Raw genomic sequence first — 18,637 nt, forward strand, 5'->3', positions numbered from 1 at the left:
TGATTTCAATTAAAAAATTGACCACATGTCACACAAGAGAATTAATGCTTCAGTTTTCTAGACTGTATAATGGAAATAATATGATTACAACTTGCCCTTATGTCTCTTTTTCTGGGACTATTTTATGTGGTAGGACTTGGAGATACTCAGTACAAAGGTGCTAAGTAGAGGGAGGTGATCTATCTGCAGCTCTGTTTCTAGGAATATGAATGTTCCGTATTATGACTTAGGCCTGACAATCAGATCATTGACCTCATTCCTGCTCTGCCATTAGTCACATAACCCCAGGCAAAGCTTTTTTCCTTCTCTAAACCTCACCTACCTCATCTGTAAAATAAACAGTCAAACATTCATTGAACCAATGTTTATTGGTGCCTATTACATTCCAGATATTATGCTGGGCACAGAGGGTATAAGAGTAAGTAAAGTCTTACCTTCATCAAGTTTATACATATTTCAGTGGGGGAGACAGGCAACAGGAATTAAAAACGAAATTATTACAGGACTACAGAGGAAGCAGTCTTTGAGAGATATACAGGTGCTCTAATAGAAAATCTCAAACATTAAAGCTATAAAATAAGGATGCGCTGGGATAGCCCAAATAATTCTTAGAAAGAAGAGCCAATCAGAAGGGCAAAAGGGAGGCATAGAGAATGCCACCAACGAACTCTATCAGGAAGGAGCTTTGTTGTACTTGGGATTCTAAATCCAGTGTGGAGCAAGTGCATTAAAGAGAGGGTCATAGGATGAGGTCGGAGGCAGTGGGGCCTGATTATGTAGGACCTCACGATAAAAAAAAGAGAAAGCATAGATTTATATATATATATATATATATATATATATATATATATATATATATATATACACACACACACACACACACACACATATTATTGATTTTTTTACAGAGAGGAAGGGAAGACATGGTCTAATTGTTTGTTTTTATGCAATACCCCTCTGATGTGTCTGCCAACCACACAGGAAGGGATCCAGAGAAATAGGGTGTCCAGTCGTAGTGAGAGGTGGGCATTTGGGCGATCACTCATTGAGATATGTGCATGAGGGATGGGGACAGAGTCCAGAGCTATTTGGAACATAAAATTGAGAGGACTTGCTGATGGATAGATGAGGTAAGATGGGGACTTGGGGAAAAGGTCAGTTGAGTGATAGCATAGAATCAAGAAAGTCTCCTAAGTTCAAGTTTGAGCAACAGGGTGGTCTTTCTGAGCTGGGATTGATTAAGAAAGAGCATATGTGGAGATAAGGAATCAAGAAATCAGGTTATAGTAGCTCTTATCACAGGATGGTTTTAAGGATAAAGTGAGGTATGTATTCTACACAGTGCTCAGTGTTCCACTGTTATTCTGTTATGGTATAATAATTACTCACCAGGGGCTAACCACTGGAGACACCAGATGCCCTCCATCAGCAAAGACCTGATCATTCTCTTGGAGTCAACAATATTTTTACTTCCTCCAATGGAAAATAAATATTGCTTTTTAAAACCCTGCCTTGGTGATAGAATGATGGGGTAGACACATGTGTGCCTCAAGCAACATCAATCAAAATTTCAGCCAAGTTTTGATTAAAAGATCTTCATTTCTGGCAAAGATTTAAAAACCAGAAAGAGTACAGCTGGGTTTTAAGTTCTAGGTGGTTATCATGAGTTCTGGAAATTAGAAAATGCATCTTCTAACTTGGAAATTGTGGAAATTGTCTGGAGTAGTTAGAGGGAAAATCAGTATAAATCTTCTGCCCCAACTTCTCATGATATCATGTGCATAGTAAGGCTGTAGCTGTTTGGTCTTTGCTAAATACCTAGCCTTTTGACCAGGTTTTTAGGTGGGTGGTAGTTCTCCCTGGTTTCCATACCTATGACTTAGTTTTGCTAGCATAGATTTTTATTAGTTTGGCAGCCTAGCTACCTATTAAAACTGTTGGCAAGTTTAAAAATATAAGGTACTAAGTCAGCCCAGGAGAACTGTTCTGTACACCTGTGAATCAAAGGTGTTTTTTAAATTATTTATTTATTTATTTATTTATTTATTTTTAAATGGTTCCCACATAATCTTTCCACAAATGTCATTTGGTAGCCATTGGTCTAACGGTCAGGGTGTTATATCATAATTTCAAAATTCTGAATTCTATTTTTGCTTTAGCCAGTGGTTTGCTTGCTATGTGGCCTTGGTCAAAACACCTCCTGGTTATTAATATGCAGTTTCTTGCCTGTAAAATGAGATAGTTTCACTTCTTTTACTCCACTAAGATAAAGAAAATATACTGAGCCACTAGGCAGAAACTAGAATGTTTAATGGGAAAGGCATTTGTGTTAGCTAGATATTAATAAAAAAAAAAAAGGGAGCAAATGGAATCAGTTATTAAGATCAGACACTGAGCCTCATTCACTAGGAAGTCACAGCATCTTCTCTCTGCTGAAGGGACTTAATGTGTCAGTGAGCCTGGTAGTGCCATTTTGGAGGGTGGGTGGAATTTCTCTACTGGGCATGTGCCCAGTGGAAGCCAAGATGGCACAGGGCACATGTGTCAAACACAAGGCCCGCGGGCCAAATCCAGCCCGCCAGGCCTTGCAATGTGGCCCGCACCGCGCTGTCATCACTGCACTCCGCTGTCAGTTTATGACATTGTCAGTTTATGACTGTTCAGTAAACCATTCGGCCCGTGATTTAGGCTGGATTTTAGATTTTGGCCCCTTCTCTGATTGAGTTCAACACCCCTAGCACAGGGGAAGGTCCTTCTACTTTGAGGCATGCACAATAGCTGCCAAAGCAGTGACCATAAAGGGGAGGTGTCTAATCTGGGTAAAATACCAGATTAGTTATGGGGAGGGCCCAGCACAAGCCCCTGAAGGACTGAGTAAGAGATTGGTTAGTTTGAAAGGGTGCATGGTCTTTCCCAAGCCCCAGGTAATGCAATGAAAGCTTATATTGGTGGCATCCATGCATTGTTCCTGCAGGTGCCTTATTTGTTCCTGTGTTCCCCCTATTAGCAGCCATGCAGGCCCAGCAGCCGAGGCAGCCCAAGTGTGGGCCTCAAGTGTGGCTCTTAAGTGTGAGCCTAGGTATAGCAATGCAGGCCGAAGCAGAGATGGGAACAGAGATTAAGCTAGCCAGATGGGGAAAGAGCTTTGGCATGGATTGAACCAATGGCACAGAATTTCTGGACCCTGGCCCTTCTGTGCTTGAAAACAAGGTTGGACTTCTCCCTGGCTGTGGATGAGACACAGATTCCGGGCACCTGGTGACAGTTCTTTGTGTTTGCTCCAGCTTCAATAAATTTCACCACTGCGCCTCATCCTCCCATGCCTGGGTCACCAAATGCTTTTCTCTTAACTCGGCAGAAGAGCCCTATTTCAACCTGCAACATCTGGACTAGACTATCAAAGAAGTCTTGGGATCTCTGTCATGGTGAGGATTTGTCCATGTGCATTGGTCTAGTATCCAAGGCCTTCATTCTTAGAAATGCAAACTCATTCACTTCAATGACTTCACAGTGCCACTTGGCTCTTAATGCATAGACGCTATGGAACATTGTGAATAATCCAGGTGTGTTTGTTTGTTTGTTTGTTTTTTATTAAGGACATGTGCTGGGGCGTGAGAGTGGCTGGGGAAAGGTCAGTGGGAGAAAAAGGAAACATGAAATATTTTAATCAATAAAGAATTTTTAAAAATGAAAGAAAAAATCCTTGGGTGAGGATTAGCAAAATAAAGTCAGTGGTCACTCCTCAACATCACCAAACTAGAAGAGGCAGCTGTGGCTCCACTGGAGGTCAGAGTCCTGCCATTGAAGGTCAGAGTCCTGCCAGAGGCGTTAGTCCTCTTCAAAGGCCCTGTGCAGAAACCACACTTCCTAGAGGTTGGAGGACCCCAAGACACTCTTGAGTTCCTGACGCAATTACAGGCAACCTGGCCAGGACCAGCTCATGGCATTCACGTGCCTGGTCCATACCATAGGATCTCCGGATAAATTCCATAAACAGGATCGACATGTGTCGAAATGGAGCCAGGGAGATAGCCTGGCTGTTGGGCCTGAGGAATGAACACTTTGTAAGACGTCTGAGGAGAGACATGACATGCAGAAGCTGTGACAGGCTTATGGAGAGATGGCCCTAGGAGGCCATCCCTGTACAAGGGAGAAGAAATTGTAGGAGAATCTGTGGGGATCACATGTAGAAAGGAAACTGTCTATCCTAGGGAGTCAGGACTCTCTCCCTTCTGTCGTCATTTCTGCCTGTGGTGCTTCCTATGGGGTCCAGGGGCACATTGTGAATTATGCTGCCTCCCTTTCTACCTTCCAGCATTCCACTTCCTCTGTTTTACTGATACTCTGTTCGTTTATAGCACAGGACCTATCACAATGTCCGGGCACCATCCACTACACCCACCTCGCTCTGTACCATCCAAGTTTGATCTGTCTCCCCTCACCCCTGAGGTTATTAAACTGGCAAGTGACTAGACTAAGTCAGCATTGCTGAATGGCTCCTCACTCTGGGCAAGGAAAGAGAGGACTGTTTTCCTGGTTGAGGTGTTCCAACCAATTCAGAGAAAAATACCACATGAAGTCAAAATAGTATCATCCTGGCCAAGCGAGGGTTTTCCTTTCTAACCATGCTGACAAGCAGGGTTTCACAGCCTCGCTCTCCCTGATGTCAGTGGTATTGCCTGCTCTCTCCAGCAGCGGGATGTCCGTTCAGCAGAGGTAGGGAAAGGGTATTATCTGTGGGAGGTAGTGGGAAGGAGAAAATTCCCGGGAGGATATACACTCTGTAGGGGGAAGAAGAGTAAAGTATCCAGTCCAGGAGAGAGACAAAAAGGAGCTTCCTTAGGTAAAAAACAACAGCAAACCCTTCGTTGAAAGTGCATTTGGGAAGAGATTTTAAGATGACAGATACAGTTAGGGAAAGAAACCATATACCAGAGAATGCATTGTGTGTGATTTCATTGATCTAAAATTCAAGAACAGGCCAAACTAATCTATGCTGATGAAAGAATAATGCGGGTTACAGGCGAGTGGGAAGGTTTAACTGGGAAGGAACACCGTGGGGGCATCAAGGGACTAGAAATGCTTTGTGTCTTGATCTGAGTGATGGTTACCGTGGTTCCCCAGGTGTGTGCACATATAAAATTTCTCGAGCTGTCTACTAAGATTTGCCTAAAGTTGTCAATGTAATTTATTACTCAATTCAAAGTTTTAAGTGGATCTTCTGTTTTTGCCACACCGATAAGTAAGGCATCAAGATAAAGGACGTCTGGGTTACTCAGTAGGAGAGAGATGCTATTAATATCCAAAGTGGGCCTTAACTGGTTTGGCTTCCTGGATAGAGTGTCGGCCTGCACACTGAAGGGTCCAGGTTTGATTCCAGCCAAGGGCATGTACCTTTGTTGCGGGCATATCCCCAGTAGGGGGTGTGCAAGAGGCAGCTGATTGATGTTCCTCTGTCACTGATGTTTCTAACTCTCTATCCCACTCCTTTCCTCTCTGTAAAAAATCAATAAAATATATATTTTAAAAATATTAAAAGTGGACTGTAAAGCATAAAAGGGTAATTAAGCCTGACCCAGTGGGATTTATTTATCTTCTATAATTGAAACTTTGTAGCCTCAAGTGGAGGCCTAGGCCAGCCAGGGTGTGTGGAAATCTTGGCTTCCTCCATTATCTGGGAAACCCAAGCCTCCTGCTCGCTCCATGTCCGTGGCCATCTTGGTTGGGTTAATTTACATACTTGTTCCTAATTGGCTGGTGGGTGTGGTTTGTGGGTGTAGCAGAGTGATGGTTAATTTGCATATCACTCTTTTATTAGATAGGGTATGTTGAACTATTAAATTTTATTTAAATTATTTTAAATCAAATGCATGCTGTGTTACAGGACTTTTAGCAAGTTTGTTTCTTTATATCATGAGAATAACAAAACCATTTATTTAAGTGTATTCTGATTATTCAGTTGTTTAAAACTATGTAATGTGTTCTACAATGAGCCTGATACACTGGAAATTTGGATTAAATTATTCAATTTTGCAAATATTTAATCAATGCCTAGTAAAAGCCAGTATTATTTAGTTCCCATGAATGAAAAAAACAAGAATAAGATTTCTTGTCTTCAGGAAGCTTCTGACCTACTGAGAAAGATAGATGTGCACATATATAAAGCAATGTGGTAAATGTTACACTAGTGTAAAGTTTGAACACTGGAGTAATACATAGGAGAGATTGTACAGTAACCAATTAAAAGTGTGTGGATGATGGGCATATTTAAATTTACAGAGGACATTCAGATCCTTGGAAATAGCAATTTAAGTTCACCAAATGGGTGAGTCAATGGCCAAAGGATTATTTCTATTTTAGAGTCATAAGCTTATCTGTACCGAGGAATGTTTTGAATCAGAAGCAGATTTATTGAAACTGCAAAATGGAAAGAACCTTCAAATTGGCAGTGAGTCAGAAGAGGAAGGGGATGGAATTCTCAGTAGCAAGACCTCATTCTGTTGGTTACCATCCATCTCCAATTCAGTCTCTCTGGTTGGAGGCCATGTCTCTGCATGAGAAGGGAGGGCAAGTCTTTCAGGACAGGGTTGAGTCATGTCTACTTTGAGAATTTGATGAAAGCCACGAATACTTTCCAAGGAAAAATATCAACTATATACAAACAAAATGACCATGGTTATCTCAAGCAAGGCTTTACCCCTTCTGAAGTTCAGGGTGAGAGCCTCTGTTTTAAAAGAAGACTCATAAAACTGCATTATCTACCCTCTCTGGAGAACCAGTAAATATTGGCAACTTCAGTTATATCACCATAGTAACACTGATGACCCTCTGATCCCTCCTGGGTGGTCCCCTGAGTGTGTGATAACCATCTCTATATTCCAGCCTACCAGTGCACTTAGATGTGAGACTGCTCCAAGATGAAAGGCTTAGAGAAAAATCCAACTGTAAATAATCTAGACCCTGCACTGATATTTACCAATCTCTTTTGAGAGCTCTAAATCAAAGGTTACTCTACACAAGCTATTACTATCACTATTAAGTGTACATTGCTATTTTTACTTCCATGTCTTAGACATTAGATTGGAGGGATAGGTCATTTGGCTAACCAAATCCAACTGCCCCTGCCTATTTGCTAATTCTTATCATATAGTACTAAGTATCCAGTGTTTCCATGACCTTTGTGAATCAGTCTGATGGACTATTATGTTTTATATCTTATCAGAAAGTTCCTGAAGATACATTGCCTGGAGGATGGAACCTGGGAGCAAGGTAGCTGCATCCCAGTGGTGTGTGAGCCCCCATCTCCTGTGTTTGAGGGCATGTACGAATGTACCAACGGCTTTGAGCTCGACAGCCAATGTGTGCTCACCTGTAACCAGGAAAGTGAAAGGGTAAGGATGACTTGAACTGTGTTTTGGATCAGGCTGTACCCTAGTCTTAATGACCAAGAATGTTGAGTAGAAATTATATAAGTGAATTCCAACACACAGGGCCTTACTAAGTTGGGATTCTAACCAGAGTATTGATATAATTTCATAGGGAATTCAGAAGATACCATGTTTTTTTGTTGTTGTTTGTTTGTTTGTTTTGGGGGGTGGATATTCTTTAAGAACTTTCTTTTGCATAAGAAGAAAAACCTGATGATTTGGATACCTTGGTAAATTCCAAAAAAGGGGCTGGGGTTCTGATTCAACAATGTAATTTCCTTCCATGTGTGGCCACTGACCTAACATGGCTAGGAATACCAATATTACTTTCTTCAATGGAACAGAGTCCTGAACAGACATATGAATTCCTCAATAAAGGCAAAGCTGAAAGTGGTACTTTTATTCTCTCTAGGACTTTGACAGAAGAGGTCCCACGTGAAAACTATAGTCTTATCATGGTTATACGATTAAGATCAATTTTATTTTGGAATCTTTATAAGTACCACATTATACATGAAATAGGAAGTTAACCAGGTTCTCTAGGCAAAGGTCAGTGACCTTGGCTGCTCTCCTGACACATGTCTGTATCTCAGTATCCAGCACTCTAAGATGAGCATTGTAGGATAGATGTGAAAAGAATATGCTATGGATATGACAAAAAAACAGACACATCTGTTTTCACAGACTCTTTAAGAACTCATGAAGTTGGCCAGATGAAGGGAGAGTTATGTATAATTCCAAAAACTCACTTTCTTGGTTTTCATGAATTAGTGCTATACTGTATGTTCTTTGCATTTAGGATACTTTGTGTTGGAGGTGTGAAGCCAAGAGTCAAACCAGCACACATGTGGAAAAAGCAACAGAAGTTCAGTGAGATCCAAAGTAACTCTGTTGTATGCACTCAAGCAGAAAGGCAAAAAGTACCTTCAACATTTTGTGAGATCAAATTCATCTTGAAAAAAAGCCTGACATTTGCCACAAACAGTATTTGTGTGACAGTATGAGTGAATCAAAGCAAAATAGCACCAGGAGAAAAAAATTTCCAAAAATATCTCAGAATACATAGGCTACAGTGGATAGCTCATCCTATATTTATAGCCAAAGGAAAACACATCATAAATAAATTGATGACAAAATTCTTCATGATTCCTTCACATGAAAACATTAAAAAATTGTCCTGACATTTTTTGGTCAGTAACAACATGGCTTATTATTTTAAGAGTGTCTTTTATTCTAAGTTCTAGAAGTTAGAGAACACTACCATTTGATTACACCCCCTTTTCCCAGTCTAGATGCAGTTAACACAATAATGAAATTTTTCTTTACTTTTGATCTTCTAGCTTCCCATCCTCTGCACGAAGGAAGGACTGTGGAGTGAGGAGTTCAAGTTGTGTGAGAAGCTGCAAGGGGAATGTCCACCACCACCCTCGGAGCTGGACTTTGTGGAATACAAGTGTGAACAGGGCTATGGGATTGGTAAGTTCAAGAAGAGATGTGGATTCTGTTGCCAAGTAATCTTTTTATTAGGCCTGGCTGAATCTTGAATAGATCCAGTGTTCTCCCTGAGGAGTGTATGGATATGCAGTTGACTCTGAGCTGCTTCAATAAAATAGAAATCTATAACAAATACATTTATTTTACTCCACCATGTGTGTATAATGTTGGTGCAGCTGCTGGGCTATTGGCTTAGTGTCTGGTCATGTTACCTATTTCACTGCAGGCTGAAGGTGGTTGAGTTTGGGGAGGAGTTGCAGTTCCAAGAGGAGAGGTGGGAAGGTGGAGCCACACACCCAGCAAGTGCTAGGCTCCTCTGCAGTGTGGCTGTAGGAGAGAGTTCCTGAAAGGGACGATTTGAGATTGCATTTGCTTGTATGATCTTCAGCCATTCTTTCTCTGTAGAGGACCAGGATCCAGAGCCTCTGGGCAATTTCTTAAATAATTGCAATTAAAGGTCTCTGTGGCCAGAACTGGTTTATAGTGATGTGGACTCACCTTGGTCCTGGCTAGATCAAAGCATCATGGGAAAGAGATGCTGTTGGTGGAAAACCTTGTGAGAGTAATGCCAACTGTACAAGCAAGCAGTGATTTTATAAGCCATTCTAACTTCTGTAATGCCAGTGGATATAATTTGAGTTCAGTTCATGAGAAAGCTTATTAGTTTCTGAGATGGTTCTTTGCCCTCTTCAAATTGCCCTTTGCACTGAGATATCTTGAGGTCAGGCAGTGGGGAGCTTGGACTGTGCTTCTCAAGTGATGTTTCATGAGCAAATTCTCATCTTTCTACCCTCCAATTTCTACATTAATAGGTCATGTATTCACATATATAGAATCCTTCAGAGTCATGTGGCTTTTTGAATTATTATACAAGTTAGCAAAAAATAAAAATAAAAACAGAGATAGTAAGAGCTGAAAAGAAACTTGGAGATCATCAAATCTATAGATGAGGAAATAGAAAACCCTGGAGTGTACCTTCTTTGAATTGAATTTTGGGAGACACTTGGACTCCATCTACAAAAGAGTGGAGTCCAAGATTTTCCTTTAAGAGGCCAATATGTGACCAGAATCTCTGCTTTGGATCTCCCCTGGTTTCTTCTTTTAATCACATCATTTTCTTGCAAGGCTGCCAGCGTAACGATCATCAGTGTAGAAATTATTAATCTGCCTTCAAAATTTATGGGTCAGCTAGTAAAGTTCTTAGGTAGTAGATGCTTTAGATGATCCTAGAGGCAGAAATAATATTAAATGTACTTAATATGCATCAACCAATCAGGATAGACCTTGGCTAGACAGAGTCCCAGAGTGGGGTCCTGGAGGTCTGCTGGACCAGGAGTTAATCTTTTAACTGCTCATGAAGAGATTCCGAGATCCCAAAGGAATCTAGAAAGAGGAGTGGTCACTTGGGGCACAGAGTGTTAACTTGGGGGCAGAGGCCCTCCACTAATTTGTGTATAAAGTACCTTTGCAGGTGCATACAAGAGGAATATCAGTCTTGCCCATACCCATGATAATGATGACCCATAGCATAGAGAGGAATTGCTGAGGAAAAATCAAAACTGTTGATTCCAAATGAAAAAGACTGAGATCTGGAAAGTCAAGTGTGTGCTGTAAATTTCTGTTTCTTCAGGTGCAGTGTGCACCCCATCATGTGTAGTGCCCCCTCGTGACCCGGTGATTCTGCCTGTGAACATCACTGCAGACACTCTGGAGCACTGGATGGAGCCCATCAAAGTCCAGGTGAGCAAAGAGACACTTTTACATATCGAAAACAGAGCAGTTCCCAACAGACAGCATGTTTCCTGGGATGATTTCAGAGGCTTTCAAAGCATCCTTAAGGCGAACAACTACATGGGTCATTTCCTAAAGAGAAGGTTTGCAAATCAAGAAGGAAAAAGAGGAAAAGTTTGAGGAAAAAAGGAATGTTTCAAAGATAATAGAGAAGGAAGATTCTGAGACACAAAGAACAGATAATACAGGAAGAGAATTAAGATGGAAAATTTACTTCCATCTTCAGCCTTGCCAACAGAAGGGAGTAAGGATGGAAACATGCTATTATTTTGTAAATGTTTTAGGGGTGTGCTGGTTGTGAGAAGCAAGAGGTAAGGGTTGAAATTCTCAAGTGGACTTTCAGGGCCTTTGTTGTGAAGGCATCTTCCTCCCTCACCTACGACACACAGATATCTAGGCCTTTCTATGGTGATGGCAAAAGCAGAGAAATACCCCGATAGAATGAGAGGATGCTAAACAAAAGGGCTCTCAACAGTCAAATAAATGCCTGCCCATCAAAGTGACTGAGCAGTGGAGTCTGGTAGTTGGGACAGGCAGGAGACAGCCAAATGTCCAGGCAGTACCATTGCTCACACCCAGACACAAGGGCCTCTGCTGACCATCCTCCTGCAGCACCCAGAGGCCTGATGTCCAGGTTGCCTGACTGTGGAGTTGCTCCTTAGACTGTTGGTGGAAGCACTTGGTATTTCCCTCATCTGTTTTTCCTCTTCATTTTTTTCTTCACTTTTCTCTTATCTGTCATTCTAATACCAGAACCATAAAATTCTTGACGGTAGGAATGATGCCTTACTCTTATCCCCAGATGTCCTCAATGCATGACTCATTTCATCCTCTGCTCAGAATAAGGTTGCCAGATAAAACGAAGGAGCCCAGAGAAGAATGGTCCCTACCTCCAGAGAACCATCTCTCCAGGCAAACCTGATTTTTCCACAAAGCCTGTGCAAGGTTGAATTTTTATGATTAACCATTGTGACGAGAGAGTGTTTTATGATATCTCATGGCTTTTCTATTTAAGATAGGAAAATTAAGGTTTTGACTTGTGCAGTGAAGAAGTGGTCCTTGAGGAAGGTGATTTCATGGGGAGATTACTTTCTATGTATAATGTGGCAATTGTTTGTGTGTAAATGGGTTTTTCTAAATTGTATTTGAAAGTGTTTCTTTCTGTAGTACAAGAGCATCCATCATAACATCCTATTTCCCATAGTAGTTTGCTTCATAAATCTATTTTTTACAGACAATGCTTCTCTTTTTTTAGTATATTATAATTATGAAATCAAATTAATGAAGTGAGGTCCAAATTAATTAGATTTTCCTGTGGCTGCAACTTGTTAGGTTTGCAAATTCTCAACAATGCATGAAATCCCTTTCTTAACTCCCCAGTTTTTCAACCGAATTGTTCATTCAAAACAAATCTTATAATTTCTGGCTCTGTTTTTCAAATTGGTCCCCATAGGATTAATAATTACTAAAATAAAAACAAAATGTTTTAAGAGGAATAGAGAAGCAGGAATAAAAAGAAAAGATCATTTTCTCCAGGAGCCATAATTTCCAACAGAATGGTGTCACCCACCCTTCTGCCTCCTCATGTCCTAATCCTTGCCACCATCTCCCCAAAGTGTCCTGTTAAAGGATACAGTTATGACAGCTCCAGTCATATTTGCCCCCCATCAGTGGGAAAACAAATGGCCCAGTTCCATGAGCCATGGAAAGACCATCTTTTTCATCAGTTTTAAGCACGGAATTGCTGACTCTTTTTGAATATGTCTCTAGGCATTGAACCCCTCATTACTAGAGAAGACTAGTCAAGAGGGTCTTTGAGGGCAAAGGAAAAGGAACTGGAAAGTAGATGCCAGGGTATTGTACAGTGGCCCAAGAAAATATGCAGAATAATGCTACATTTAGGTTGCTATATCTATAGAAATAAGGAAATTGCCATAAACATGGGCAGCAGCAGAGCTCTGTGGTCTGATGTGATGAGCCAAACAACTATTGGAATAAAAATAAAAATAAAAAACACAATTGAGCAAAATTTTTTTTGTTGATTTTACTGTTGGCTAACCATCAGTCTTATGACCTTTAGGCATTTAACTAGGCAACGGCCTTCATACAGCTTTAGACCATCCAATAGCCCTTAAATGGTGTTCTTTCTCCCTCTCCCTCGCCCTCTCCTCCCTCTCTCTCTCATGTCCTCCCTGTTACTATTCTTCCTCCTTTTCTTTTTTTCTTACTTTAAACTTTTTTTTTTTTTAATGGCCCAACCAACTTTAATGGCTCAAATATTTAAATTGATTTTCTCTGAATCTCTTTCTGTTTGAAAGTTCAAAACAAATTATTGGCTGCTCTTGCACAATGAATTCATCTGAGCAGTGACTTGCCAATAGTATCATAGCAATAGTTGTAACTACATACAAATATATAGCAATAATAATTTAAAAATTCAAAATAGTTTTACCCAGTAGGAAGGAAGGAAGGAGAATGATAATGGAGGGACACATTTGGGGACATTAATTAAATCTTTAGTGACTTATTATAATGTGGAAGCAGATAGAGCAAAATGTTAGGGTTTGATAAGGTTGCACAGAGGATATAAAGTTATTGTCTCAATTATTTTCTATAGCCATTCAAATGTAATCATATATGATTATAATTCGCCAAAAATGTTCCAGAAAATAAGAAAGTCATATTGAGCTGTTAAAAGATAAACCAAAGTATTTAAAATTTTGAGTTTATTCGAGCAAAAATCAATTCCAGTGGACTAGTTAGGAGCACCCCGCCAGGGAAATACTTTAGTACAGAGAAAAGGCCGAAGCAAAACAAGGAAGTTATTAATTGATTGGCTATAGTGTAAAGCATGGTTGGCAGATTGTGATTGGCTGTCCTTATGTTTCAATTGCATGACCTTGAGGGAAATCACAAGCTTAGATTTTGGTTGGCTTGCTATGTAAACTGCCATGACAGAAGAGTTCCCTTGTTTAATGAATTTAACAAACTTACCAAGACCTTCTATGCCTCCTCCTTTCTACTTCCTATTTCAATTTAACAAACTCAGCAGGACCTTCTAGGCCTCCTACTTTCTGCTTCCTCTTTCACCTCACCACTATAAATGTGCCCATAAAATTTAGGTCCTGAAAAGCATTTGAAATTTTCCTCCAATTTTGATCAATAACTAGTTCAATTAATGTTATATGCATATCTTTACTTACAGGATGAGTGACAGTCATAGGCCAGAAGACAAGGGAGAATTCTAGTGATACAACATCATATTTAGTGGTTGACAGTTACTCATAAAACATTGTTTCTCTCTGTGTCACTGAGATAAGAAATGAGTGGGAGACAGTTTCAGTTCTCAAGGACTTTGAAATTTAGGAAGGCATAAACACAGGGACCAGAAATTTATGCATTTTTATAGAAATGAAGAAAGGCTGCCAATCTGAATGAGTCACAAGACTTAATTATAGATCATTAAAAATAGGACATGGGTATTGCTAATTCCACAGCCATGAATTTATTCTATGGATGATATGTCTGTACACATGTGAAATGATTTACACATAAGTTTTGTCTCTTAGAACAAAAGATTTTGTCTGTTAGAGCAAAATACCCATCAATATAGATCTAGTTTAGTAATTAGGGTCCATCCCTGCAGTGGAGCACTGTGTGGTCAATAGGACACAGCAGCCCAGCTCCTATAAAATGCACAGAACACCTGGGAAACATTGTGAAGTGAAATATAGTTAGGCAATCAAACAACAATAGACCAAAGCACAGAAGAAATCTATTACTTAAGTGAGGAAAGAAAGGATTTTATACATATACTAGAGGCCCTGTACATGAAAATTCATGCACTGGGGTGGAGAGGGTCTCTCATCCTAGCCTGTGCCCTTTTGCAGTCCGGGACCCTTTGAGGGAATATCAACTTGCCAGCTTAGGCCTGCTCCCTGGGTGATCAGGCCTAAGCTGGCAGTCAGACATCCCTCTGGCAGCCCGTGAGCCCTCCTAAGGGGGTGTCCGACTCTGACTAATGGTTTAGGCCCGTTCCCCACAGTTAGTTAGACATCCATAGCTCTGCCATTGTGAGAGGCTCCCGCCACCATCACTGCGCTGGCCAGCCCTGAGCTGGCTTCTGGTTGAGTGGTGCTCCCCCTGAGGAAGCACACTGACCACCAGGGGGCAGCTCCTGCATTGAGCATCTGCCCCCTGGTGGTCAGTACATGTCATAGTGACCAGTTTTTCCCAGTCATTTTGCCATTAGCATCAATTTGCACATTACCCTTTTATTATATAGGATATATGTAGTATATGCATAGACTATCTCTAGTGATATAGAAAACAACTAAAAGTAGGAGGGAGGAAAATGGTTAGTGGGAACAGGAGCAGGGTAGAGGTTATGTACACTTTTATACCTTTTATATTTTACAGATATTACATGATCATGAAATAAAATTACACAATATAAAGATATAAAAATAAATTGGAAATAATAGCAGAGAAGAGCCTTGGAGAGAGAGAGAATTGGAAGTAAAGATGGAATCTTTTTCTCTCTTTTGTTTTTCCTTTGCAATATATGTTTTGAGAATTTCTAAAGTTTTAAATAAACCAAACACTCCTACATTTGTAAAAGGGGTGAACCAGGCAGAATGTTTAGAGGGTAGAAGAGAAGCTGACACATGAAGTTCAGCGTGTTCTGGAGAGTCTGGCAGTGGTCATCATGAAACATTTTCAAGGCCAAGTATTTCTTTGTTGGAGGGTTTGACTGTACACATGTGAACAGTCAATGCTCTCAGAGTGCTCCATGTCTGGTGGGAGGATGTTGACATTGAGCACTCTGAGAGCATCCCTGGCTCCTACTGAGATGCATATCTATGACCTGAACTGAATCTGAACTGATGCATACCTGTGATCTGAACTGATTAGTGTGGGAATGGGCATCCTCATGGGATACAGTGCTAAGAGAAGGAAGCCAGTGGCCATGCATTCACATTTCAAGGGTACAAGTTATTGTACATTTTCATTACCTTTACTGGTGATAGAGTTCCACTGGTGTCTGCATCAGAACATAAATGAGAATAATTTCTAGGTAGCAGAGCTTATAAGTATGTAGTCTGCTTACATGGCTTTAAGTGCAGGAGAATAGCTCACTTTCTCAGGAGGCTGAACCTCCCTGTTGGGGTTACCTTATATGTCTGTAGTCCTGAATAAATTTAATAATCCTCTTATTAAAGTACAATGATAACTTAAGCCAAAGCACCTTCTACAATAGTACAATATGTAATTTTGAATATCAAAATTTGTTAGGATTCTTAGTGTTTACTTCCCTTTAGGGAAGCTGTGAAGGAGGGATTTTAGTTTACAGTCATATAACTCCAGGAGAATATTGCAGATTCCTATTCTCACAGCTGACCATGAGGTTTTTATTCATATATACCCATATTAATATATGCAAATGTCTGCAATCTTATTACTGTAGCCATAGCATTGTAGAGTCTATAATTTCCAATTAATAGGGTGCTATCTTGTGTAAAGCTCGTATCTCCCCATGTGTTATTTTTCTTACCATTGAACTGAATTCCTATTGTACTGAAAAAAAAAAAAGTGAGTATGAAAGTCTGAACATGGGTGGGTGGGGTGGGTTGCAGGCTATGGAGAGAATACCTCTGTCTCTTTGTAAACTTCCTATGGGACCTCCTCTTTTCCTGAGGTGGGTCTTTGGAAATTTTAAAATACAAAAATTAAAAGGAAGAAGCTCAATGAAAATGAGTTGTCATTTAACAAAGAATAGATGACTATTTGTTTAAATGTGCATCTGGAAGTGGCCATTGGGAATGAGAAAGTAGCTTGTGTCCTAATGTGAGTGTGTTTTCACACTCACCAGCTTAACGTTGGTTCCCTTTTGAGTCCCAGTGGTTTCACATTAACCCTGTTTGATCAGGGCACAGACTCTTTTTTTCCCTATAAGGAAGAGAAAGTGGTGTTCACAGAGCTGCAGAGTGCACTTGGCCTTCAGGGCTTGCCTGGTGCTCACATCTTACAATCTGGTATTTCTGAGATCCCTTTCTGGTTCAGGACTCTTCTTGTGAGGCTGTATTTCTCAGCCTTTAAAAACTCACGCTGCTTCCTGATCACAGCCATCTCACCATTTCTTGTAACGTTATTAAAAATGGCAAAACAAATGAAATCAATATTATGCCTAAGACCACTTTATACTCATTATAATATTGATGATGCTTTTTAAAACCACACGTATTATAAAAGTTTGATGCCTTAAGGAGGGAGAAGGAGGAGGTAGAGGATGAAAAGTCCCTTCCACTGAGAGTTTGTGCCGTGGCACCATCAGCAGGACTAGCAGCTCCACGGCAAAGTCCCGTCAGCTTTGACCTGCTTCATGAGTCCCACTCAGTGTCTCACTCCTCAGGGATTGGGGTTTGGCTTGTAGGGTAAGCGCAGGACATGCCTCTTCTCTCGCTGACCGGGTATCTTAGTGTTTGCACTTTCTGTCTTCTCCTTCAGAGCATCGTGTGTACTGGGCGGCGTCTGTGGCACCCGGACCCTGTCCTGATCCATTGCATCCAGTCCTGTGAGGTAAGTCACCACCCTTTCCCCCCAAATGGATCACACTTCTCTGCTTAACTCTAGGCCTTTACCCTTTCTAATGCAAGGTACTCCCTTTCTCCAATTCTGTGCTTTTTGTTTAATTTCTACTACCCTACAACTACAGATATTAGAATTTCTGATTTTGGCTTTTCTTCAAGCAAAATTCCAGGGTTTCATTTGAAATGACTCAATAAAAGTAAGTTAAAAGCAAATCAGAATTATTTATGGTTTTGGGATTCTTTAACAGGGCCTTCTTTGAGCTTAATTAGATCAGAGTTTTGCAGACCGATGGCCCACAGACAGGTTTATTTGGCCAACACAGTGTCTGAAAACAATCTTGTTTTGATTGCTAATATTTTTAAAATTGGGATTTTTCACATAAAATTCATATGTGTATATAAAACATTTCACACACACAGGCACACATACTCCAAGTAAAAATAAATATGAAACACTTTGTGCAAAGATTTTTCTCTTGAAAAACAAGACTATCTGGCAACAATTAGCTGAATCTGTGTAGCAGCTACAACCCCAGAAGGGCAGCTGTTCTTCTGGTCAACATGCTCCTCCCCTCGGCCTGTGGCTTCCTACCTTATTTTCACCCTCTGCCGGGGTCAGGCAGGCATCTGTGTTCCCCACCTCTGGGGTAGACCTGCAATTCGCTGTGGAGTAAACCAAACTAGACCTTTATTTACTACCTTGAGGACTCCTGTCTACTTCCTCACATGGGGGATTCCCTGCCTTGGGGCACCTAGGGTGCTATGAATTCCTTAGCCAGATTAACTTGTGCGATGGCAAGGAAGAGTCATGAGTGAGGCAGCACTGATGGGGAATGACCCAGAAGGCACATGCAAACACCATTTAAGCTTTCTCACCCTGGGAAGAGCCAGTGACAAATACAAATCCTCTAGTCTCAGTCACACCAGGTTTTGACCTCCAAATCTCTCACTGGAAGTAATTAAGCCACTTAGCAGCAATACTTGGGTCATTCTGGCTGCTGTGTGCTAGAGAGAGCTGTTTAAAGGCTGTTGATTTCCAACACCCTCCCACCCCCAACTGACTTGCATGTTAGTTACCCTTCTCTCCCAATCTTCTTTATCTCTGTTTACATTGATCTATTTCTGGTAAGCTGGAGACTACATGAGGCCAAGGAAGGGGAAAAGTTAGGTTTGAGACAAAGGGAAAGGAGACCAATAAAATAGTTTCTGAGAGGGCATCAGGAAAAGGGCGAGCATGGAGTGCGCTTTGTGATGGCACAGCCAACAAAACAGCTCATCTCCTGCCATCATTAGAAAAACAGATGACAGTGGGGCTGGGAGGAGAGGAGTGACTCA

General features: G+C 40.8%; 1 protein-coding gene across 2 annotated transcripts in view; it reads left to right on the forward strand.

Moving 5' to 3' along the window:
* PAPPA2 (pappalysin 2) overlaps positions 1 to 18,637 on the forward strand; it is a 294,094-nt gene that overhangs the window by 242,135 nt on the left and 33,322 nt on the right. For both annotated transcript variants that reach the window (XM_084865191.1, XM_084865192.1), the window contains exons 18-21: positions 7,223 to 7,391; positions 8,768 to 8,903; positions 10,552 to 10,661; positions 17,220 to 17,291. In XM_084865191.1, the coding sequence (XP_084721317.1) occupies positions 7,223 to 7,391; positions 8,768 to 8,903; positions 10,552 to 10,661; positions 17,220 to 17,291 (487 nt within the window). The remainder of the gene's footprint in view (positions 1 to 7,222; positions 7,392 to 8,767; positions 8,904 to 10,551; positions 10,662 to 17,219; positions 17,292 to 18,637) is intronic.

Source organism: Pipistrellus hanaki (genome assembly GCF_964339955.1).
Source record: "Pipistrellus hanaki genome assembly, chromosome: 18".
In the NCBI taxonomy this organism is placed as follows: Eukaryota; Metazoa; Chordata; class Mammalia; order Chiroptera; family Vespertilionidae; genus Pipistrellus; species Pipistrellus hanaki.